We start from the raw sequence: 20,069 nt of genomic DNA, 5'->3' as shown, positions 1-20,069 counted from the left end.
TTTGGAAAAAGGCTGCAATGAAACAAAGAGTGAAAAATTTAAAGGGGTCTGAATACTTTCCGTACCCACTGTAAATGTCAGTTTGCTTATCCTACATCCCCTGCTGATGTAACACCAAAGATACCACGTGAAGTAGAGCTGGGCAATATATTGATGTTATCTCGATATCGAGATATGAGACTAGACATCGTCTTAGATTTGGGCTATCATAATAGGTCATAAGCACAAAGCGGATGTGAATTTTCACAATTGAGAAAAATGTCAAATGTAATTTTTGTTGTAGTATTTGTATTTCCTATCTATCCTGTAGCCACGTTTTACATGTTACAGTGTTAGATGATAGTTCTCATTCGTTCACCTGAAATAACCACATTATTAACACAACTAGAGCTGTCTGTGAACAGCAGCCAATGAGGTACAAGCTGCTTCTTAAGTAGATGTTGACCAATTATTTATTTTTTACATAATCAGCACTGGCCGAATTTCTTTTTAACAAAAAAAATAAAATAAAAAATGTATTTATTCTGGGCAAAAGTAAAGCTCCCCTAAAAAAAATGTTTGTGTTTGGGCGCCCGGATTGCTCAGTTGGTAGAGCATGTCAGTCCCCCCCTCTCTACCCTTTCATGTCTTCTGCCGTCCTATCAAAATAAAGGCTGGAAATGGCCAAAGAATTAAAAACAATCTTTTTTTTGTTAAAGTGTTATACATTTTCTTCCGACCTAAAACAAAGAAATGCTGCTGATTACTACTGTATGCAGCACTGCTATGCTAAAACTATTTAAAAAAAATCTTTATAAAGGTTTGCAGATTTATGGTCTCTGAAGGTATAAATACTGCTAAGTGCACTAAACTTAATTTTTCATTGAAAAGTTTCTTTGACAGTTTTTCTTTTTACCTGTTATTTATACCTTTTACTTAACCTTTATTTTGATACAGTATTTATAAAATATGTTTTTTTAATTATTAGTGTTAAATTTTATCTTTCAAATGGAGACACACTGTATTGTTCCAGTGTCCAATTAGCATAGAATTGTGCAAGCCTTCATCTTGTGTTAATGGATTGGCTTGATTTGTTAATGAGTTAACTGCAACCTTATTGGAATGTCAAAGTACAGCATGGCTTTGAAATTTCAGTTACGCACTGAAACACATTTCCTGCAGCACATTAAAGACTGTTATTAGGACTGCAACTACAGTCTTTGAGTACTTTTGACCTCTAACTTCTCTCAGTCTGAGGAGCAACTTTTATGGCTACATTGTTTTCTTTTAAACCAAAAACTAAGGAGCTTTGATGTTAGGAAAGACATCTCAAATATTTTCTTAAATTATGACTAGATCTAAAGTTTTAAAAAAATGTAATCATGATTTTGAAATAAGTAATTGTATACACATTAGATATTTGACATGCATCTTCTGTTGTATCCATAGATTCCTCCTTAACGGACAGTGGCTCCAGGACCCAGTCTTCTCTCATAGCCACAGAAAAGATGCTCGGGAAAAACAACCCCTTCTCCATGGAGACGGTTCACTTGGAGCCACCTTTGCCAGCGAAGCTCCTTCTTGAGTGCAAACACCTTGAGCACAGACCAGTTAATGTGCTTGACACAGAGAAACCACTTGACATGCACTTTCAATCAAAAAGCAGCCAGGACAGTTCAACAGGGTTCAAGTTTAATAAAGAAATCCCCTACATCCTGCCAGTCAAACATCCCATCCCCTGCAAGTTACCTAGTCACCCTGAGGTGTCTCCTGTCAACGTAGACAAACAAGACATACGGCCCATGTACACCTATGACAAGAAAGCCTCCATAACTTTGGATAAGACAGATCTAGAAAGTTTTCCATTTGGTAACGGAAAGGTAACCAAAAACGGGAAGTACAGCAGCATAAAGAATGTGGAAACAAACTGTCTGTCCATCCTTCAGAATCACAGGGCCTTCTCTCTCTGTTACTCAGAGCTGAGAAACTGTACAACTAAGACAGAGCTGGAGCTGAGCCATAAGGACAGTAAAAACCCTATCCTGAGGAACATCTCAGTCCCGTCACCCATGGTAGAGAATGAGTTTCTTGATCCTCAGCAGGAAGAAATGGGCCAGGACAGTGAGGAGGGAGATGTTGGTGAACTTAAAATCAGATACGAGGACTATCAGGAAAATAAGACCGAGAGGACAATAGTGGCCCAGCAGGAAGCACATTATAAGTTCTTCCCTAGTGTCATCCTTTCCAACTGCTTGAGTAGGAAGAAAGCTGGGAGCAAAAAGCTGGCTGATCCCTGCAGCACACTTGAACAGGCCCAGCCTCGTAGATCTAGGCTAAAAGTTTGTAAAAAGAGGTTGGGAATGGCAGGGCAGAGAAACAAATTAAACACAGTTGAAAGCTCCGCCTCTGACAGCCAGGTTTGCACCGGCCTCACCTCAACCACACCTGCTTGTCCAGTGACATCAGACACCGAGATGCCAGCTTTGGAGGATAAGTCAATAGAAGAGTCTGCGCCAATTCAAGATGGGCCATTAATGGAGGGAAAGCCAATCACGGAGACGGAGCCTGAAAGTGAGGAGAGGTCTGTAAATGAACAGACCGAACCACTTTCAGAGCCCCCGGCCACTACCGTTGCCAGTTTTTCTGAAGGACCTAAAGTCTCTGCAGAGCAAAGGTTAGGTCCATTACACGATATATCAGCTAAGGTCACCTGTACTAAACCTTCAGCACTGCCTGGTAGTAAATACACCCTGAGGACCAAACGGAAGATGATCTATGACAGCGAGGATGGGGAATACTTAAATGTCACTCATTCTAAGACGACAGCCTCCGTCAAAGAGCGATTAAAGGACCCCACTGTCCCCAGTGGGCAGGAAGCAAAACACCAGAAACGTCGGAAGAAGGAACCCCCTATCATTATTAAGTACATTATTATTAACAGGTTTAAAGGACAGAAAAACATGCTGGTGAAGATGTCCAAAGTGAATTCAGAGGAGAAGTTGGTGTTGCTGACGCCAGACAAGCTACAGCAGTACAATCAACTAGCCCCTCTTAAGGATTTCTGGCCCAAGTTGCCAGAATCCAGTGCCGTCAAGTTTCCCATAACTGAGCCAAAGGCCAAAAAACAGCCCAAAAGAAAGGTAAAGGTCAGCCCCACAAATAAGAAAACAGTCGGCAACTCCGCAAAACCTCGGGTAAGACAGGTTGATAGGGTCAGAAGGACTAAAGGCTGTCAGAGAGGCCCAATTCTACCCTCCTTACCTCCCCCTCGGCCATGTTACTGTGAGCTTACTAATGACCATGACGTTGAGTATACTGATGTCATGGAAGAGTTGGGCTACCTCTCTGATAGATCCCCGAGCCCCACACACTCAACACCCCCTCGTTGTTGGTCACCAAGTGACCCTCTGATGGACAGTATGAGTTCAGAACACATGATAAACCCACTCAGTGACCCATGTCTTAGTTCTGCTTTTCACAAGCCGCACACAGTGTCTTCAACCAAAGGAGCACAAAAGAAACGTCAAACTGCCAAAGCGAAGAAATCCATAGACACTAAAAGGAAAGTAGGCAGGTCTGTTATTAAGTCTCGGGAGGAAGAGAATCCCAAGAAAGAGAAATTAAGACAAAAGAGTGGTGCTGCCCAAAAACAGCAGAAAAAGGCTAAAGATGGAGCTGAAGGCACCATCAGCAGTTCTACAACCACCGTAAGACCTCGAAAGTCTCGCAAAAAAAAGACTGAGGAACCCAAAAGCCATGACTCAAGTAAAGACATCTCCCAGCTCCTTTTCCCAGAGGATGAGTTACCTCCTTCCCAGAGTTTCTCTCAATACGTCCCTCCATTTCAGCAGCCAGCGAGCACAGATGGCAACACCAATGGCAGTTCCCAACCCGCATCAATATTAGCCTCTAACTCAGTAGACCAGTCTATAGAACCAAAGGTTGAGGACTGTGAGACTTCCATCATGGAAGTCAACCAAAGCTTTTCGTCACCGGTTCAGCTGAAGCAACAAGGTTGCCAGACCACTGTAGTAAAGGCAGAGGCTTCACAAGAGGAGTGCACAGCTCCTCCACCTCCTTTGGCTGGTAGACCCTTACTGAAAAACAGTAAAGATTCCCAATTAGCAGCAGCCTTCCCACACTCAGGCCCTAAAAACGGGGACATCACCACTCTCCATGAGACCCCCTCTGGCTTGACTGTCCTCAAGCAGCTTCTCCAGAAAAGGCAGCTGGGACAGGCTCTTCCTCTACAAGTGGTTGGTACAGACAGCCACTTCACTGCCATAGCTCAGGCCACAGTGCTACTTGATCCCACAACTAAGCCAGCTAATCCCAAGAGAGCTCCCTCCACCGCTCCTCGAAAACCCAGGGCCCCAAAATCTACTCCCAAGGACAAAAAGCCCAGAATCAAGAAAGGCAAGGCAAGCAGCACTCAGCCAAATCTATCAGAGAAGCAGGAGGGCAAAATGGCGGATGATTGCCCCCTCTTCCTGTCAGATCCAGGCCTTGATAGCTGCAACTTCATAGAGGACAGCTTGTCACCAGAGCTCCCACACAACTATACCTTTGATATAAATGCCATTGATCAGACGGAGTTCTCCAGCCCATACAGTGGCAGTCAGTTTGTCCTGACTGATAAAAATTTACCAGTTAAGTTCCTGAGTGATGTCAGCCAGGAAGCTGTATCCGCTCCAGCACTGGGCTTTCAGAAGAAACGTGATAGGCGGTTGGATTCTGGGGAGGAGTTTCAAAGAGGCTCTGACTGGCACAAAGCAGGGCCCATCAGCCCTGACCTCTTTGACAAACCCAAGAACGGGGAGTCTGACTCAAATCACCTCGCCTTCCTTGACTCAGAGAAAATCCAAAGCAGAGAGTGGGACTTCTCTTTAGGTAAAGCCCATACACTGAGCCCCTTTCAAGACTTCCACTGTGAGAGAAAAGAGCTGCTCTTTTCCGTCTTTGATCCTGTCCTGCCTTTGCCTTTAAGCTCTGCGTCATTTGTTGAGCATGAGGGCTCACCAACAGGAGAGCTTCTGGAGGGCATTGATGGACTATCGTCCAGTAGCTCTCCGCGCTCCATCAGCTCACTGTCCCAGGTGCGGGCGAGCCAGCTGCTGCGGGCAGCAGGAGGCGGAGCCCACATCCTCAAGCCCCTCATGTCTCCTCCAAGCCGGGAGGAGATCCTCAGCACTCTGCTGGACCTGGAGATGTCGGAGGCCACCTTCCAGGAGCCCTTCTGCAGCAACCCCTCTGATGTGCCAGGGAAACCAATGTAAGACTATTCGCATCAATGCCATAAGCTGAAGTAATATTAATATTTAAGGTATATTGCATATGAATAAACTGTGAGCACTAAATGTACAAATGCATCCGAAAAGTCTCTCCTGTAAGAAATGGGGCCTGACCAATACATCAGCATGGCTTATATTATCGGTTGATTTTAGCTTCACATATAATTCGGCACAAAAGTTTGTGGTTACTTATGGTTACCCTGTGGAGTTTTTGACCACTAGTAGTGTTATGGATCAATGTCTTTACAGGTGGCTTTCCATTTTGCTTATTTCTCCACATGCACACCTGCAAGCATGCATGTGCAGTTGGCGCCGCAGAGAAACAAGAGTAGCAATGTGCAAACAAAGGCAATGAAGGAGAAGGCCGCAAGCTAGGAAACAATTCAGCTTCAAAATATACAAAAAAAAAAGCTTTGTAAATGTATCATGAGGAATGTCATGGTACACATATTTCATTTTTCAACTGTAAAATGTACTGCTCAGTACATAGCTGGTCAGACATGTTAAAACGCCCATACTATGCTAATTTTTAGGTTCATAATTGTATATTGAGGTTGTACCAGAATAGGTTCACTTGGTTTCATTTTCAAAAAACATAATATTTTTGTTGTATTGCTGCAGATCCTGTTTTCACCCTGTGTGTTTGGGACTCTGTTTTAGCTACAGAGTGAGACGTCTCTCTTCTATACTATCTTTGTTGGGAGTCCCACATGCTCAGTAGCTAGGTAAAATCTCTCTCTCTCTATCTTTCTCCATCTTTGGTCAGTACAAGGCAGGATTATCTGGGAGACTTCTTCTAAACTAGGGGTACTTGTGGAATACCTGCAGAACAGGGACATGGAAGTAGTTCTTTTGCAGAGTATTCACCATAATCGTAGTGTTTGTTGTAGCAGTGCTTGTAGCAGCATGCTACAGTTAGCAACCTTGTCGCAGCTACTGACGAAGAAAGCCGTGCAGATTCTGAACAGCTCCCCCGGAGACAGAAGGTAGAGGACATTCAGAAGCCTGTATCTCACTCAAAACAGCATGGATGTTTGGATGCGTGTGGAAGCACCAGAGACACAAAATAAGACCCCTAATTTCATTACATGGGTGCTTTTACATAATTAAATAGGGGCTCCTTATAAAAAATATTAGAACGTCAAAATGGAAATTAATACATCTTTGCAGGTTTTTTTTTGTTACTCAAATTAGCCTAAACAATCCAGTATAAGCCTGGCTCAAATTAATACTATCTGCAGTCCTTTAACTATTAAATAATGCATAGTTTTCCACTTAAGTTGTAATGAATTGCAGCAATTAAAGAATGTGAATAAGTCAACTAATCCTGTTCCTGTGTCTCCTTTCTAGGGAGGTCGGCGGCCGAAAGTTAACAGTGCGCACTAGGTTGGCTAAGGAGCTTGCGGAGTTCAGTGGAGACCTGTCTTTGGAGGGTCTCCATTTTTGGAAAACAGCCTTCTCAGCCATGACACACCCTGCCATCACTATTACCTCATGTTCCCAAGTCCAGGGAGCTGAAGCCTCAGAAGCAAGTAAGGAGCACCAGTCCTCAGCCGGTGACAAGAAGGTCATCCTTCTGCCCTGTAAAAACCCACCAGGCAGAGAGCGTGTGCAGCTGTGGCTGGAAGCCAGGAAACAGTACGATAGTTTACAAAAAGGGCTGAGAAGCAGGAAGAGCCCACAAAGAACTGAGCAGCCAGCTGCTTCCAGCTGTCCAGAAGTAAAGGTTGAGCTGGCGAAAAGACTCTCCAGCATCAGGACCCAAAGGAGAAAGAAATGCAACCTGTCCCTAATAATATCTCCCATGAGGAATACAGGCTCTCATTGTAAATCCACAGAGGTGAGTCCAGTTTCAGATGAAGGCGGTCTGGATTTTGAGCAGGAGGGTGGAGAAAAACATTATGATGACGATACCACCTCTCCAGAGTCCCCGGAGCTGCCTACCTGGCAGCAGTCTTGCCAGTCCAGCCCCTTAGGGCCGGACCGGCTCAGTGAAAACAGGCAAAACTCTCCAGAACCACTGTCACCTCGGCTTTCGGACTCCCTGGAGAGACTGGGGGAAGAGGCGGGGACTGGTCCTCTCCACCTTCACAGCACCCCCTTTTTAAGGAGAAGGCGGAGAAGCAAGGAAGATCCAGAGCCAGTGTGCAGCACGCCCATATCTGAGGGTAAGAAAACGACCGTTCCGTTCTTCCTGTGATCTGTATATGTTGTCTGTAATTGAAGTTTGCCTTAAATCTAATAAGGCTGCACGAAATGAGGAAAAGATATAACTGCGCTTATTTTGACTATTGAGATTCCGTTGCAGTTCATAATTGCAATTAATTGTGCACCCCTAGAATGCATCATAGCTTACTTTTTCTTCAAATTATTTATTATTTAGGAAAATCTTCTGCATGCAGTCCTGTTATTGAGCATCATTGTGACTCATCTTTGTTCTTATTCTTGCTGCAGAGGATGCCAATTCTCAGAGACTCCAGCAGAGAAGGAGAAGCCAAGCGGACCCACTGAGAAGAGTGTTACTGACCACACAGATGAAGGTCAGACCACAAGTGTTGATTTTTTTTTTTTTTAGACCGCTCACCACATCAAAGACCACAGTCCACCCTGGTTAGGGAAACAGCTTTAATCCCAGGGCCGAGCTGTGCACGGAGACTGTCGTATGTACCTGATATTATGCCTCCAGTTAGTTGCCCTGACTTAAGTCGGTCCCTCTTCAAGTCGTTTGACTTTAGCCTCAATTGGAGTTGCTGTTCATTTGATGTGCCTGTGTTGTCATTTAGGTGTCTGTCATGTGCTCTTTGTCTTCCACAGAACCAGTTTGCTGCTTTGAATGTGCCAAAGAAAGATAACTCTCAGATTGAAGGGCCCAGCATAGCCAACTCTTACGGCTTCAAAATCAGCATGCAAAACCTGCAGGATGCCAAAGCTCTGCATGAGGTGAGCTGGCCCAACCCTTTCTTGGAGTTTGTTTGTGGAAGGTTATATCAGTCAAATATTTAAGGTTGGAGTTAGATAGCCTTTAATTAAGTGTGCTTATTGAAGTATTCAATCTAAACAGGTTTGTACAGTTTTTAGTGGCCGCCAAGATTTGATCACTCCCATTTTATTGTGCGCCTAAAACAGTTCACATTATCTATGCTTATGACCACTAACACATTATACATAAGAAAATAAGCAGTATCAAAAACTGGCCTCATCATCAGGAAGTATCGAATGATATCATAGATAATCCATAGAGAAACCTGCAATTTAGCATCCACAGAATTAACATTTGTCAGCAACAACTGATTCAATCTTTTTGTTTGGAGCGACTAGTGCTGGCCAAAAAATCTGCAGAATCTGAATGTTCTACATGGATACTCCAAACAACAACAGCAGAAGGGTTTGATCTATTAGGTTCAAAGCAAATAGTTTGCCAACTATGAACCAGATCTGAAATGTTACAGGCAATCAGAAGGAAACCACAGCCATATATTATATGTAGAATTACTGAAGTTGAACTGTCCTGTGTTGATCTATAGGACCAGCGGCATCTGTGGTTTTGTAGAAGTTCTGTTCTTACACACACCATTCCCCACAAAACCGTAAAAAAAGTCTAAAGATTAAGGCTTCAGATCGATTTTTTTTTTTCTTCTTGATTTGGTCTTTCCCCCCTCAGGTCCAGTACCTTACACTGATGGCCATGGAGCTCCATGCAAGAACCCGACGGGACCTAGAGCCTGACCCTGAGTTTGACCCCATATGTGCCTTATTCTACTGCCTCAGTTCTGACGCTCCCCTGCCAGACATAGAAGGCACCCAGCTGACGGGTGCCATCGTGGTGGACAAAGACCACCAAAGTTGTGACCCAGGTTAAAACTCACTTTAACATAGCACTTCTGAAAAGGAGCATGTTTCTACTTACGTCAGGATCAGACTACACGATTTTTTAAAGTCTTTCACAACAATGTTGGACTAGACAGACATATTGGCAAAAATATGTCTTGGACAGAGGAGCGGCAACCCTCAAAGTACGACACTGACAAGCCTCCAGACCGATTTATAGTATGCTGTGGGGAAGATCACTCGCAAGTTCATAGGTCAACCCTTTTTGTTGAGCAGCAGCCTTTCAAAAATTCCCGAAAATCTTTAGAACTGACTGGATAAATACAGATTCAGCAACTGCATTGCCTATTTCGTGCTTAAAATGTTTTCAGAGACACATTCCGGTGAACTATTTTTGTAAAATAAAAAATCGTTTTCTGAGCCTTTATGGTCCGTTTTGAAATCCGGGAGCCCCAAACGTCCAATCAGGTGCCGCCATAGCGGTTTTAGGAGGGTGGACCCTTTTTTTGTTGAAGAGAAACTGATAACTGCTACAGTAGTGGCGAGCCCACTAGCGTGCAATGCTGCGAAGCATGGCAATCCCTACCGTGAAAACATCCTATATAGGCACTGTGTGTATCTTCCGTCCACAAGACAGCCGCAGTAGTGTTTCTGCTTCTTTTCGTCATGTTTACATATGTTCACCAGAGGAAGAGAGTGTTCTCTTGTCCTAATAGTCAATGTCAGGGAACACTTTGTAGAACACGTCACACCCGGTGGAAAAAGACCAAAACGTATGACATGCTAGACTATCTGCATCGGGCTCTAGTTGGGTCAAAATTGGGCTGAATTTGTGTGTCTGATCCTGGCAAAAGATTGATACTCAGACTAAGTAGCAGCATTGTTTACAAGGTTCATTCATAGTCACTCAATCAGTGCCAACGTACAGTCAGGATGATGAATCTGCCCCCAGCAGGTCACGGAGTAGCCGCGCCCCTGCTGGTCAGGTCGGGCGTCTCTGGGCTGCAGGTGACGTACGCCGCTGATGAGAAGGTGCTGTTTCAGGAGCTGATCGCCATCATGAGGAGGTGTGTATGTTTGTTGCTACAGCTCCTTTATAAACTGCTCTTGCAGCACAATAACTGAATGTCTTGCATTGCCAGACCTTACTCCACATATAAATTCTGGGATAGGAGGAAAAAAACTTCTGAAATGTTCGTCTTGGGTGGCGTTAAGCTCTAGAAGGAACTTGTTTCGGTGGAACACTTGCACCCTGCAAGAGAAAACACCACATACAGTATTAAATGAAGGTCACTGTATTACTGTACAATACAGTAACATGGGCTATTTTTGGGTGGGGTTTCTGCCTTTAATTGATTGGACAGCTCAGATATGAAAGGGGGAAGACATGCAGGAAAGTGCCACAGGTTGTTTTCAAATCCTGGGCATCTGAGTCAAAGCATAAGCCTGGGCGCACGCTGTACCAGGTGAGCTACCCGGCGCTGTTTAAATTAGTGGGATACATGCATAAAAACGTAATTTGCCCTTTTAGTGTATCGCCGTGTGTAGTTTTACAATTCCTGCCAATCTCTCTTAAAATGTTGGCATTTGCAGAATGGCTCTCCATCTATCGTCTATCTAACACATCCAATAGATAGTAAAAAGCCTGACATCACACGCTGGATGTCACATTTTAACCTGGCAATGTACTTCCGTTGCAACAGACTACTGCGTTGTTAATGGCAAATATGCAGTTCTGGTTCTGGTGAACAGTATTTAGATTTTTTTCTGCCGTGCTTTTTTACGTTTTGGAAAAAAATCCTAGGCTCATAAATTGAGGCAAAGAAGGAAAGCAATATCTTATTTATAGCGTTTTTTAGTCTTTGAAATACTAACCTAAACAACGACTATATGTTGGTGTGTTCTGTCAGGTTTGACCCAGACATCCTGGTGGGGTATGAGGTGCAGATGCGTTCGTGGGGCTACCTCCTCCAGCGGGCCGCAGTACTGGGAGTGGACCTGTGTCAGCAGCTGTCACGAGTGCCAGGTACAGCTGGGGCGGTTGCTCTTCTAATAGTCACTGTGCAAGTGTAAGGAATCGATCAGAGTTCAAAGGTGATCTATTGTATGTCCAAATCTTGATTGTTGTACACATTATCTTAAAATAAATACTTCAGTTTACAGTTTCTATTTATAGTGTCAGATCACAACAGGAGTTGTCTCAGGACACATTACAGATAGAGTAGGTCTAGACCACACTCTAATTTACAAAGGCCCAACAGATTCCCAAAAGCAAGTGTTAAGTGTGACAGTGGCGAGGAAAAACTTCCTTTTTACAGGCAGGAACCTCGGACAGACCCTGTCTCTTGGTGGACGCCCATCTCCCGCTGCCGGCATATTATTTATCCGTTTTTAAAGCTACAAAAATTCAGCACCATCAAATTCTACATTTCGTTTCAGGTCATTGGTGGTGTTCAGAAACTCACTTGAAAATTTTGTTGTGAGAACATTTGGAGATTTAGGGGTACTATAATTGTATTTTGGTGTGCAACCCTGTGTTGTAGAATGGCAGTGAGCCTTGAGCTTGCTGAACAAGCACAGAGGTTGAAAAAAAAGAAAAGAATGCAATCCAATCCAATATGATAGATACTATGTACTACTACTACTACTACTACTACTACTACTACTACTACTACTATGTAGGCTTCGTCGCTCTGGTACCTGAAACAACATGCTCCCCAAAAAACTCATCTCCTTGTGTTTTAACATATATGTGAATATAATGTAAAAGAATATTGGAGAGTGTATCCTCACATGAAATAGTTTCGTTGAAAGCTCTCTTTTTCCCCTCGGGTCTGAGATGAGAATCAGTCGAGCTCCAAATTCAGCTCCAATTTTACAGATGCTTCTTCAAATGTAAGAAGCACCTGTAAACATTGTTTAAAAAAAAATCTAATGGTCTGTGGGGTATTTGGAACCAGAAGTTAGTCTTTCCCCCTTTAATTTTTCAACTAAGCAGTCATGTGGTCTAACACAATACCTAGTAGACTTCATGTGTGGTCGAGGAATGTCAAATACAGCTTAGAAAGTAGAGGTTTCCAGGTTAGGTATTATTCCACACATCAGGTAACTACAATCATTTCCTATCAGAAAATGCTTGCGATGCATGTCCAGTGCAGTTAAACCCAGCTGCTAGTCGGCTATTAAGTTCCTCTCTTTTAAAGGAAGCTGTGGCACATCGGGGCAAATACATACATTGACACTGGCTAAGTTAAAGCTCATAGCTGCATATTAAACAAATACACAATTTGCAAAAGAAATTATTGGTGGATTGGGTAGAGAGATGGGGGACGACATGCAGCAAAGGGCCACAGGTCTGTACTGTACCTGGGCCGCTGCGGTAAGGACTGTACATGGGGAGCACGTTCAACCAGGTGAGCTGCCAGGGCGCCACTGTACATTATATATTCATGTTATGACAGACTGAAAGTGTGTTAGTGCAGTTTTAATTTCTTCTCTAGCATGTGTTTGTTTTTGAGCAATCACTTATGCATGCGTGTGTGCATGCGTGTGTGTGTGTGTGTGTGCGTAGTAGTAGCTGAATGGAGAGCCTCTGGCGGCTGCTCCCCCCCCCCTCTCCTCCTCCTCCCCCTCCTCTGTAATTGGCTGTCTGGCTCTGTGCATGTCCTCAGGTGACTCCAAAGAGAACCGCTTCGCTGCAGAGAGGGATGAGTACGGCGCCGACACCATGACTGAGATCAACATCATCGGACGCATCACTCTCAACCTGTGGAGGGTGATGAAAACTGAGGCAGGCACAGACACACACACACACACACACACACACACACACACACACACAGATCAACACTCTTAGAGAGGGTTAGAGTGTTAGCTTGTGACCAACTTTCTCTCATTCCTTGAGACCTTTCAGGCAGGTTTCTCTGTGTTTTGTGCTGCAGAGGGCATTTGTTTTTTATATATTATATAATTTTATTAATACAGGATACAATTTTGTTGCATTACTTGCATCCCTATTTGCCAATCCTTTCTTCAGCCGCTTTTTGATCCAACAAATTTTTTTCTCCAGTATTTACGCACAGGGAATCCTGTGAAATTGGCTGTTATTACCAGTGGTTACATTTATATGTAACCATATCACAGAGGAACAAAACTATGTTTCTGTGAAATGCAATTGCTGGCAAAAAGAGTTTGGATGACTTAGGGGAATTTCACCTAATTTTATGATTTATCTAATTCATGTCTGGCCTTGTTGAGTCATGGATCTGTGGAATATCAAGAAATAATGGTTTCCAACCGGCAAATCATAACAATAAATAAAAGAGTGTGTGGTTCTGTTACACAAAACTATTATTATTATTATTATTATTATTATAATTTTTTGGAAACACTGGATTGACCTCCAGGAGTCTAAATGTCCTTTAATTGAAACACCGCTCACAACTCCCACCTATACAAAGATAATAACCTTTGATTCATGGTCAAAAGTATATTTTCATTTTAAAAGGAAACCTAGGAACCGACTCAGCTCTGGAAGAGGAACTTCATTCTACAAGTTGTATGCTTTGTAGGACTGTACTACATACCCTTCAGAGCCTCTGAAAACGATAGACAACATCAACAAAGGAGTCTGACTGACTTGAGGAAATTATCCAAGATATTTACAATTTTTCCTTTCAGGCGGCGTTGAACAACTACACTTTTGAGAACGTGGCCTTCCATATCCTCCACCAGCGCTTCCCCCTGTACAGCCCCCGCACACTGTCCGACTGGTTTGACCACAACACCCACCTCTACAGGTGTGTGCCTTGACCAAACACCTCCTCCGAAATATGAACACTGTCTGGTATACGGTATATAAAAACAAACAAATGGCTTCTGAAAAGTGACTGAAACCGGTGTGTGCGCTTTAGGTGGAAGATGGTGGACCACTACGTGAGCCGTGTTCGCGGCACCATGCAGCTTCTTCAGCAGCATGACATCATCGGCAGAACCAGCGAGCTGGCCCGAGTGTTCGGGATTCAGTTCTTTCACGTTCTGACCCGAGGATCACAGGTACCAACACGTACACATATTTTGGACATTCTGATTGGCCCACAGTTGTCTGCTCTTGTAGCCTTACAGCTATTGGAGGGATTTGAATGGCTACCCTGGGGCTGTTAATGTTGATCAGTGACCGTTAAAAGGATCCAGCAGCACATAGTTGCTTCATTATTGTGTTAAGGCTGCTTCCGACTCAAATCTGTACCCTGAATGATTTAAAAAAAGAAATTAATAATGATATATACAGTATATGTATGAATATGGATGGGTGTGTGTGTGTTTGATATGTGTGTGTATATATACATATACTGTAAGTGTGTGTGCGTATGGGGGTGTTTAGGCTTGTATCCTGTAGACGCTCCGACAGTTTTGTTGTCATTACTTAGAATTCGTCATGGGGAAGACAGAAACTACACCATAGCTTTAAAATAGCAAATGTCAGCGCCTACAGGTTAGACACTTTCTAAAATATTAAATTTTTGTCCTCCCAGTACCGTGTAGAGTCCATGATGCTACGTGTGGCCAAGCCGTTGAACTACATCCCTGTGACACCCAGCATGCAGCAGCGAGCCCAGCAGCGGGCGCCGCAGTGCATTCCCCTTGTGATGGAGCCGGAGTCGCGCTTCTACAGCAACTCAGTGGTTGTACTGGACTTCCAGTCGCTCTATCCCTCCATCGTCATCGCGTACAACTACTGCTACTCCACCTGCCTCGGCCACGTGGACAGCCTGGGAACGTAAGGACATGACAGGCCCACACAGCGACTAGCGTGTACTCTGTCTTGCTGAGGTCGCATGTCTGCCAGGAAAGTCTGCTTCTAGTGCTCATTATTTTTACTGGAACAGACACACTGAGATCTCTGCATGGTGTTCACAGCTCACAGCACTCACTGCAACTTGGGATATATTTTAGTCTTTTTTTCACCATTTACTACAGTTGCATAGCAACAGCAGAAGCCATGAACACTTTCCCCCCCCCCAACATGCATATGTCTGCTACTCCAAGGTAAAATGACAAAAGATGAGTGCCTGGCAGATTGATGCTGGCTTTATTCTCAGCAGAGTAGAAAGTTGGCAAATTATCCAAATCAAGTGCAGTACCTCAGATTTAATATTTCTAACCATTTTATACAATACATTTGCCTTACATTTAATAATCAGCTTAATGCTACATTCACATAGAACATCGGAATTATTGCTCTATTATCGTTATATTATTATAACATGTTACATAAGTCTGTTCCGTTCCGATATTTGAAGACATTGTTGAAGAGCTGAACTGAGGCTGCATTGTGGGTAGATAACTCTTCATTCTAGAAGAACGTTTTTGCTCTAGCCTTGATTATTGGAGAGTGATTATTGGATTGTTCGATTATAGGACTGATAGGAATTTCAACCCTTTAGAAAATCTTATCGTTGATCATACTAGTTTCAGCTTCTCTATTGTCAGAATGAGATGCTCGCCTAATTTTTGCATCACTGTAAACCAGGGGTGTGCATCTCCCCCCCCTCCCCTCCCCATAAGACGTTATGATACATACATCATGGCCTATGATACGGTTCAGGGACGCCATTTTAATTAGGAACAATTCAGTTTGATTGATGTTGAAATGATTCTGTGCGATACAATAAGATATGATTCAATCTGATAGATCCAGTTAATATTTGTTTAATGTACACAATCATTTCCCATTATGACATTAAAATAATCCAACTCTATAAAATAAGATTGCCGACTTTTAAATAAATATATGATCTGTAAAAGGGACCAGGGAATAGTAAAGCTAGGACATGCTAATGGTATAATGTAACTTCAGCTTTATTAGCTAGCCTCCTATAACTAAATAGCCTCCTCCTGCTGTAACCTTAGAGACCGTAACTCAAACAAGGGTCCACATCACACAGCCAATGTGATCACTCTCAACAATAATCATACACACTATTAAATGAGTACACATGTGAGCACAACAATACTGTTGTGAGCTTTAGCATGTGGCATAACATACGTCAATATAAACTTTACAGTCCGAACTTTAATACTGTTTAATACTAAAAAGTGTGTTTGCCTTTTACACTTTTATCTTCAGATTGTATCTGTGGGTGGGAAAAATAGTTGTTGCCGTGTTGGCAAGTTGTTAACAATCACAAATTGTATATATAATTGCAAATATAAATACTGCGGTGACTTTGCATTGACTATGTATGGTTAAAAATGGGCGTGTACAGAGCGGGATAAGAGGCTGATTCACGTACACACACTTGTAGGTAATGTGTGATTTATAAACATTGCTTACAGATGTGCTTACAGGGTTTTTATAAATCTGAATTTTGTGTGTCTGGCATTTTTGGCTTTTGGCCGTATCTAAATTTTTAAGGATCCTACTCCCAGTTTTATAAATGAGACCCCTGGTTATGCCCGAATTTATCCTGTTTTTGGAACTCTGTCTGACATTGTGGGACACGTGGTGGAACCTGACCAAGTGTTGGCTGGATTTGGAGTACTGGGAGATGACAGTCCTATTAGAGGACTCACTTTCACAGTGGCAAGGCCCATAACCCTTCTAGCGCGCAGAATCGTTCTATTAAACTGGAAACAGGCACAACCTCCCACTTTCACTATGTTGGTCAAAGTCGTAATGCAGCACCTAAGAGATACAATCTCTAGCCCCATACCTAGAGATAGGCATGGGGAACTTTCTATAAGATCATCTCTCAATGCAAATCAAACCAGAATCTCTAGGTATGGTGAAGGGTATGTGGGGGGGGGGCTATTTTAATTCTAAAGGCCAAGGGAACTTTATCAGGAGGGATATTATCCTGATCCATGAAATAACTGGCCTTTAATAATAAAACCTGTCTGCCTCTATGAACATTTTACTTAGGGGTGTGTATACTTACGCCCCCTGTATTTTAAGGGAGATTTAGTTCTTTAACGATAAAACGATAAATTATTCATTCACAAAGAAAATTGGTGTCTGTAAATGTAGAACTTCTTTTGTATCATTTATTGTTAAGTATTTACTGTTTTGTTAATAAACAGAAGAATGAGAATGTCCGCTCACACACCTCTCTCTGTGTCTCTGTTTCAGGCCTGATGAGTTTAAGTTCGGCTGCACCTCCCTGCGGGTTCCTCCGGAGCTCCTCTACCAGCTCCGCAACGACATCACAGTGTCACCCAACGGCATAGCCTTCGTCAAGGTACCCCACCCTCTTCCCTCCGCTCTGAGGAGATTTTAGCCAGTATTTAGCGTTGTCCTGGAAAAACCCCTTCCTCACGTCTGGGAGTCCTCCTGCTGTGCAGCTTTATTATTTATTTTATAAAGCTGCTGTGGAGGCCGGGCATGTCTACGCCCTTCCATTCACTTATTCATTCACTCAGTGTTGCACACTCCCTGGCTCCAGTCCAGTCTCATTACATAACACACACACAAGGCCACAGCCCTTTGAACACTGGCCATGTGTAATGAGGTGATTCAAATGCACAGAAGGAACTCTGGTTTGTTTCGGATCGGAATTTGTTTCTCTGGAGTTAGATTTGGGAAAAACCTCACCTGGTGATGCCGAAGCTGGCTGCTGGTAGTTTTGTTGTGGACCACTCTTGCTGTACCCTAAATCTAAACTGCTCACCAACCATACACAGCATGTGTTAAGTATTCATAATCTTAGTACAATAACTCAACATACGTACAGGAAATGATATACAATGCTTTAATTGAACTGCTGTGCCTGTGTGGTTTGTTTACAAGGAGAAAGAAGATGTTGGCCACATGGGCCTTGGAAAACAAAATGCCCCACTGCGCCTGTGTTCACCCTGTTGATGTTTGTATCAGTCTTCAGTGCGTAAAGGCGTCTTGCCCAGCATGCTGGAGGAAATCCTGAACACGAGGATCATGGTGAAGCAGTCGATGAAAACGTACAAGCAGGACAAGGCTTTGATGAGGCTGCTGGACGCCCGGCAGCTCGGGCTCAAGCTCATTGCCAACGTCACCTTCGGCTACACCGCCGCCAACTACTCTGGCCGCATGCCCAGCGTGGAGGTAAGCTCATGACTGCATTGTGACCGTGTAAAAAAAGTTCAAGCAAAGACCAGGACAGCAGCTTTGTTTTCGTATCACCATATTTAAAGCTGGCTATGGTTGGAACCAATGAATGAAAAGAACACCACATATTATCTTCTAGTGTTCTTGCTAATCTCTGATGATCTGGGCCACAAACTAAATCTTTATGAAACTAAAATTTCTGCACAAACAATTGCATCCACATTTCTTATTTCCTGCGCCCCAGTATTTGTAAATTCGCCCCTGTCCTTTCCAGGTTGGGGACAGCATCGTCCACAAAGCCAGAGAGACCCTGGAGAGAGCCATCAAGCTGGTCAATGACACTAAGAAATGGGGAGCGCGTGTTGTGTACGGAGACACAGACAGGTACTCATTAGTTCCACCTTTTGGAAATCCACAGAGTCAGTGTTCAATCATCAAAGCAGCAGCAGGAACACAAGTAATAAATGCTAATGATGACACCGACACGTGTCAGCTGAAAGCCACAATGATTCAGTATGAAATAATCCAATAGTTCTGAGTGACACGGATTTGATCGGACTTTCACGAGTGATTCACAGGGCCTCCCGCCGTATCTGTTCTGTCACATGCATAAGAATTGTAAATGCATTGGAAGTTAAAAAGCATTTGATCAAAGTCGATGGACAATGTTTCCTCAATGTTTAATTTTCAATGGTAAAGGTCCCATGGCATGAAAATCTCACTCCTCCCGTCCTGATACAGCAGACATAGCAGGGCACTGCAGACCTAGCAGGGTGCAACAGGACATAGCATTCACTTCCCTTCCTTCCTTGCGTCTTAGTCCGTCCCACCGAGGATGTATTGGAGAGACGGAGGAAATTGTGCAAGGAGAAAGGAAACAAGGAAGTGTGTTTTAGAGAGATGAGACATCCTTCCCTCTGAAGCAACACATGAATCCGTCAAATGTGTGGGCGGAGTTTGCAACTCCTTTAACTGCAACTTCCAGGAAGGCTGCTCTGTGTATCCTCGGCCATGAGCTGCATGTCATGTCTCTTAAATTGGAACCTGACTTCTCCACTTGCCTCCCTTTCTTACGTCTTAGTCCCTCCCACCGAGGAGGCACCGGAGAGACCCAAGAAAATCATGAGAGGAGAGAGACAACAAGCAAATATGTATTTAGAGGTTGGAGACGTCCCTAACATTAATTTGTAGGCTGCTCTCGTGTTTCCTCGGCTCTAGCCCCTCGTTGATCCCTCCGTGATACTTGCTCCTCTGGGCAGGAATAAGAGCTTTGAGACGGCCTTCACGGAGGAGGGACAGAACCCCTTCCGGTTCAGCCGATGAGCGAGGAGATATCAAATAAGGGAAATGGGATGTACCTATGGCTCCTCAGAGATCCCTCCTCGGGCTTCGAGGCAGGATTAACAGCTCTGAGACAGCCTTCGCAACCAGTTCAAGCAAGGAGCTGTCAAAGAGATCCAGCCATAGTCAGCACAGCGCTCCAGGCTCACCAAACTCTAATCAAACTGTCAAAGACGGCGGTTCTGATCAAATAGGAATCAAGATTCTGTTACTGTTTTGCATATTTCTTGCCTCAAATGTTCTTTACTGTTAGCCGTAATTTGAGAAAGTGTGTGACAATTGCATGTGTGGTTGAGCGCTTTGTTGTTTTGTTTCTCTGATTGGTTGCAGCTCTATTCATTTGCGTCCAAAGACATTTTCTGTGGTGGGGGTCTGAATCTAAAAGTTGAACCTGCCTAACATTGTTAGCATTTAACTCAGTATTAGTAGGACAACCTCTACAATATATCATACGTTTGCAGAGAGAGAGAGAGAGAGAGCGAGAGAGCGAGAGAGCGAGAGAGCGAGAGAGCGAGAGAGCGAGAGAGAGAGAGAGAGAGAGAGAGAGA

General features: G+C 43.6%; 1 protein-coding gene across 1 annotated transcript in view; it reads left to right on the top strand.

The window, feature by feature from the left end:
• The window catches only part of rev3l (REV3 like, DNA directed polymerase zeta catalytic subunit), an 87,791-nt gene that overhangs the window by 62,904 nt on the left and 4,818 nt on the right, over positions 1–20,069 (top strand). Inside the window, exons 13-26 of the mRNA XM_034901037.1 lie at positions 1,429–5,251; positions 6,621–7,438; positions 7,725–7,810; positions 8,085–8,210; positions 8,932–9,124; positions 10,051–10,165; positions 11,009–11,124; positions 12,770–12,888; positions 13,779–13,897; positions 14,012–14,153; positions 14,633–14,877; positions 17,230–17,338; positions 17,971–18,177; positions 18,455–18,564. Coding sequence (XP_034756928.1) covers positions 1,429–5,251; positions 6,621–7,438; positions 7,725–7,810; positions 8,085–8,210; positions 8,932–9,124; positions 10,051–10,165; positions 11,009–11,124; positions 12,770–12,888; positions 13,779–13,897; positions 14,012–14,153; positions 14,633–14,877; positions 17,230–17,338; positions 17,971–18,177; positions 18,455–18,564 — 6,328 coding nt within the window. The remainder of the gene's footprint in view (positions 1–1,428; positions 5,252–6,620; positions 7,439–7,724; positions 7,811–8,084; positions 8,211–8,931; positions 9,125–10,050; positions 10,166–11,008; positions 11,125–12,769; positions 12,889–13,778; positions 13,898–14,011; positions 14,154–14,632; positions 14,878–17,229; positions 17,339–17,970; positions 18,178–18,454; positions 18,565–20,069) is intronic.

The sequence above is a fragment of the Etheostoma cragini genome, chromosome 18 (assembly GCF_013103735.1).
Source record: "Etheostoma cragini isolate CJK2018 chromosome 18, CSU_Ecrag_1.0, whole genome shotgun sequence".
NCBI classification, from domain to species: Eukaryota; Metazoa; Chordata; class Actinopteri; order Perciformes; family Percidae; genus Etheostoma; species Etheostoma cragini.
Note: the sequence above shows the minus strand (reverse complement) of the source record. Positions and strands in the feature narration are given on the sequence as shown.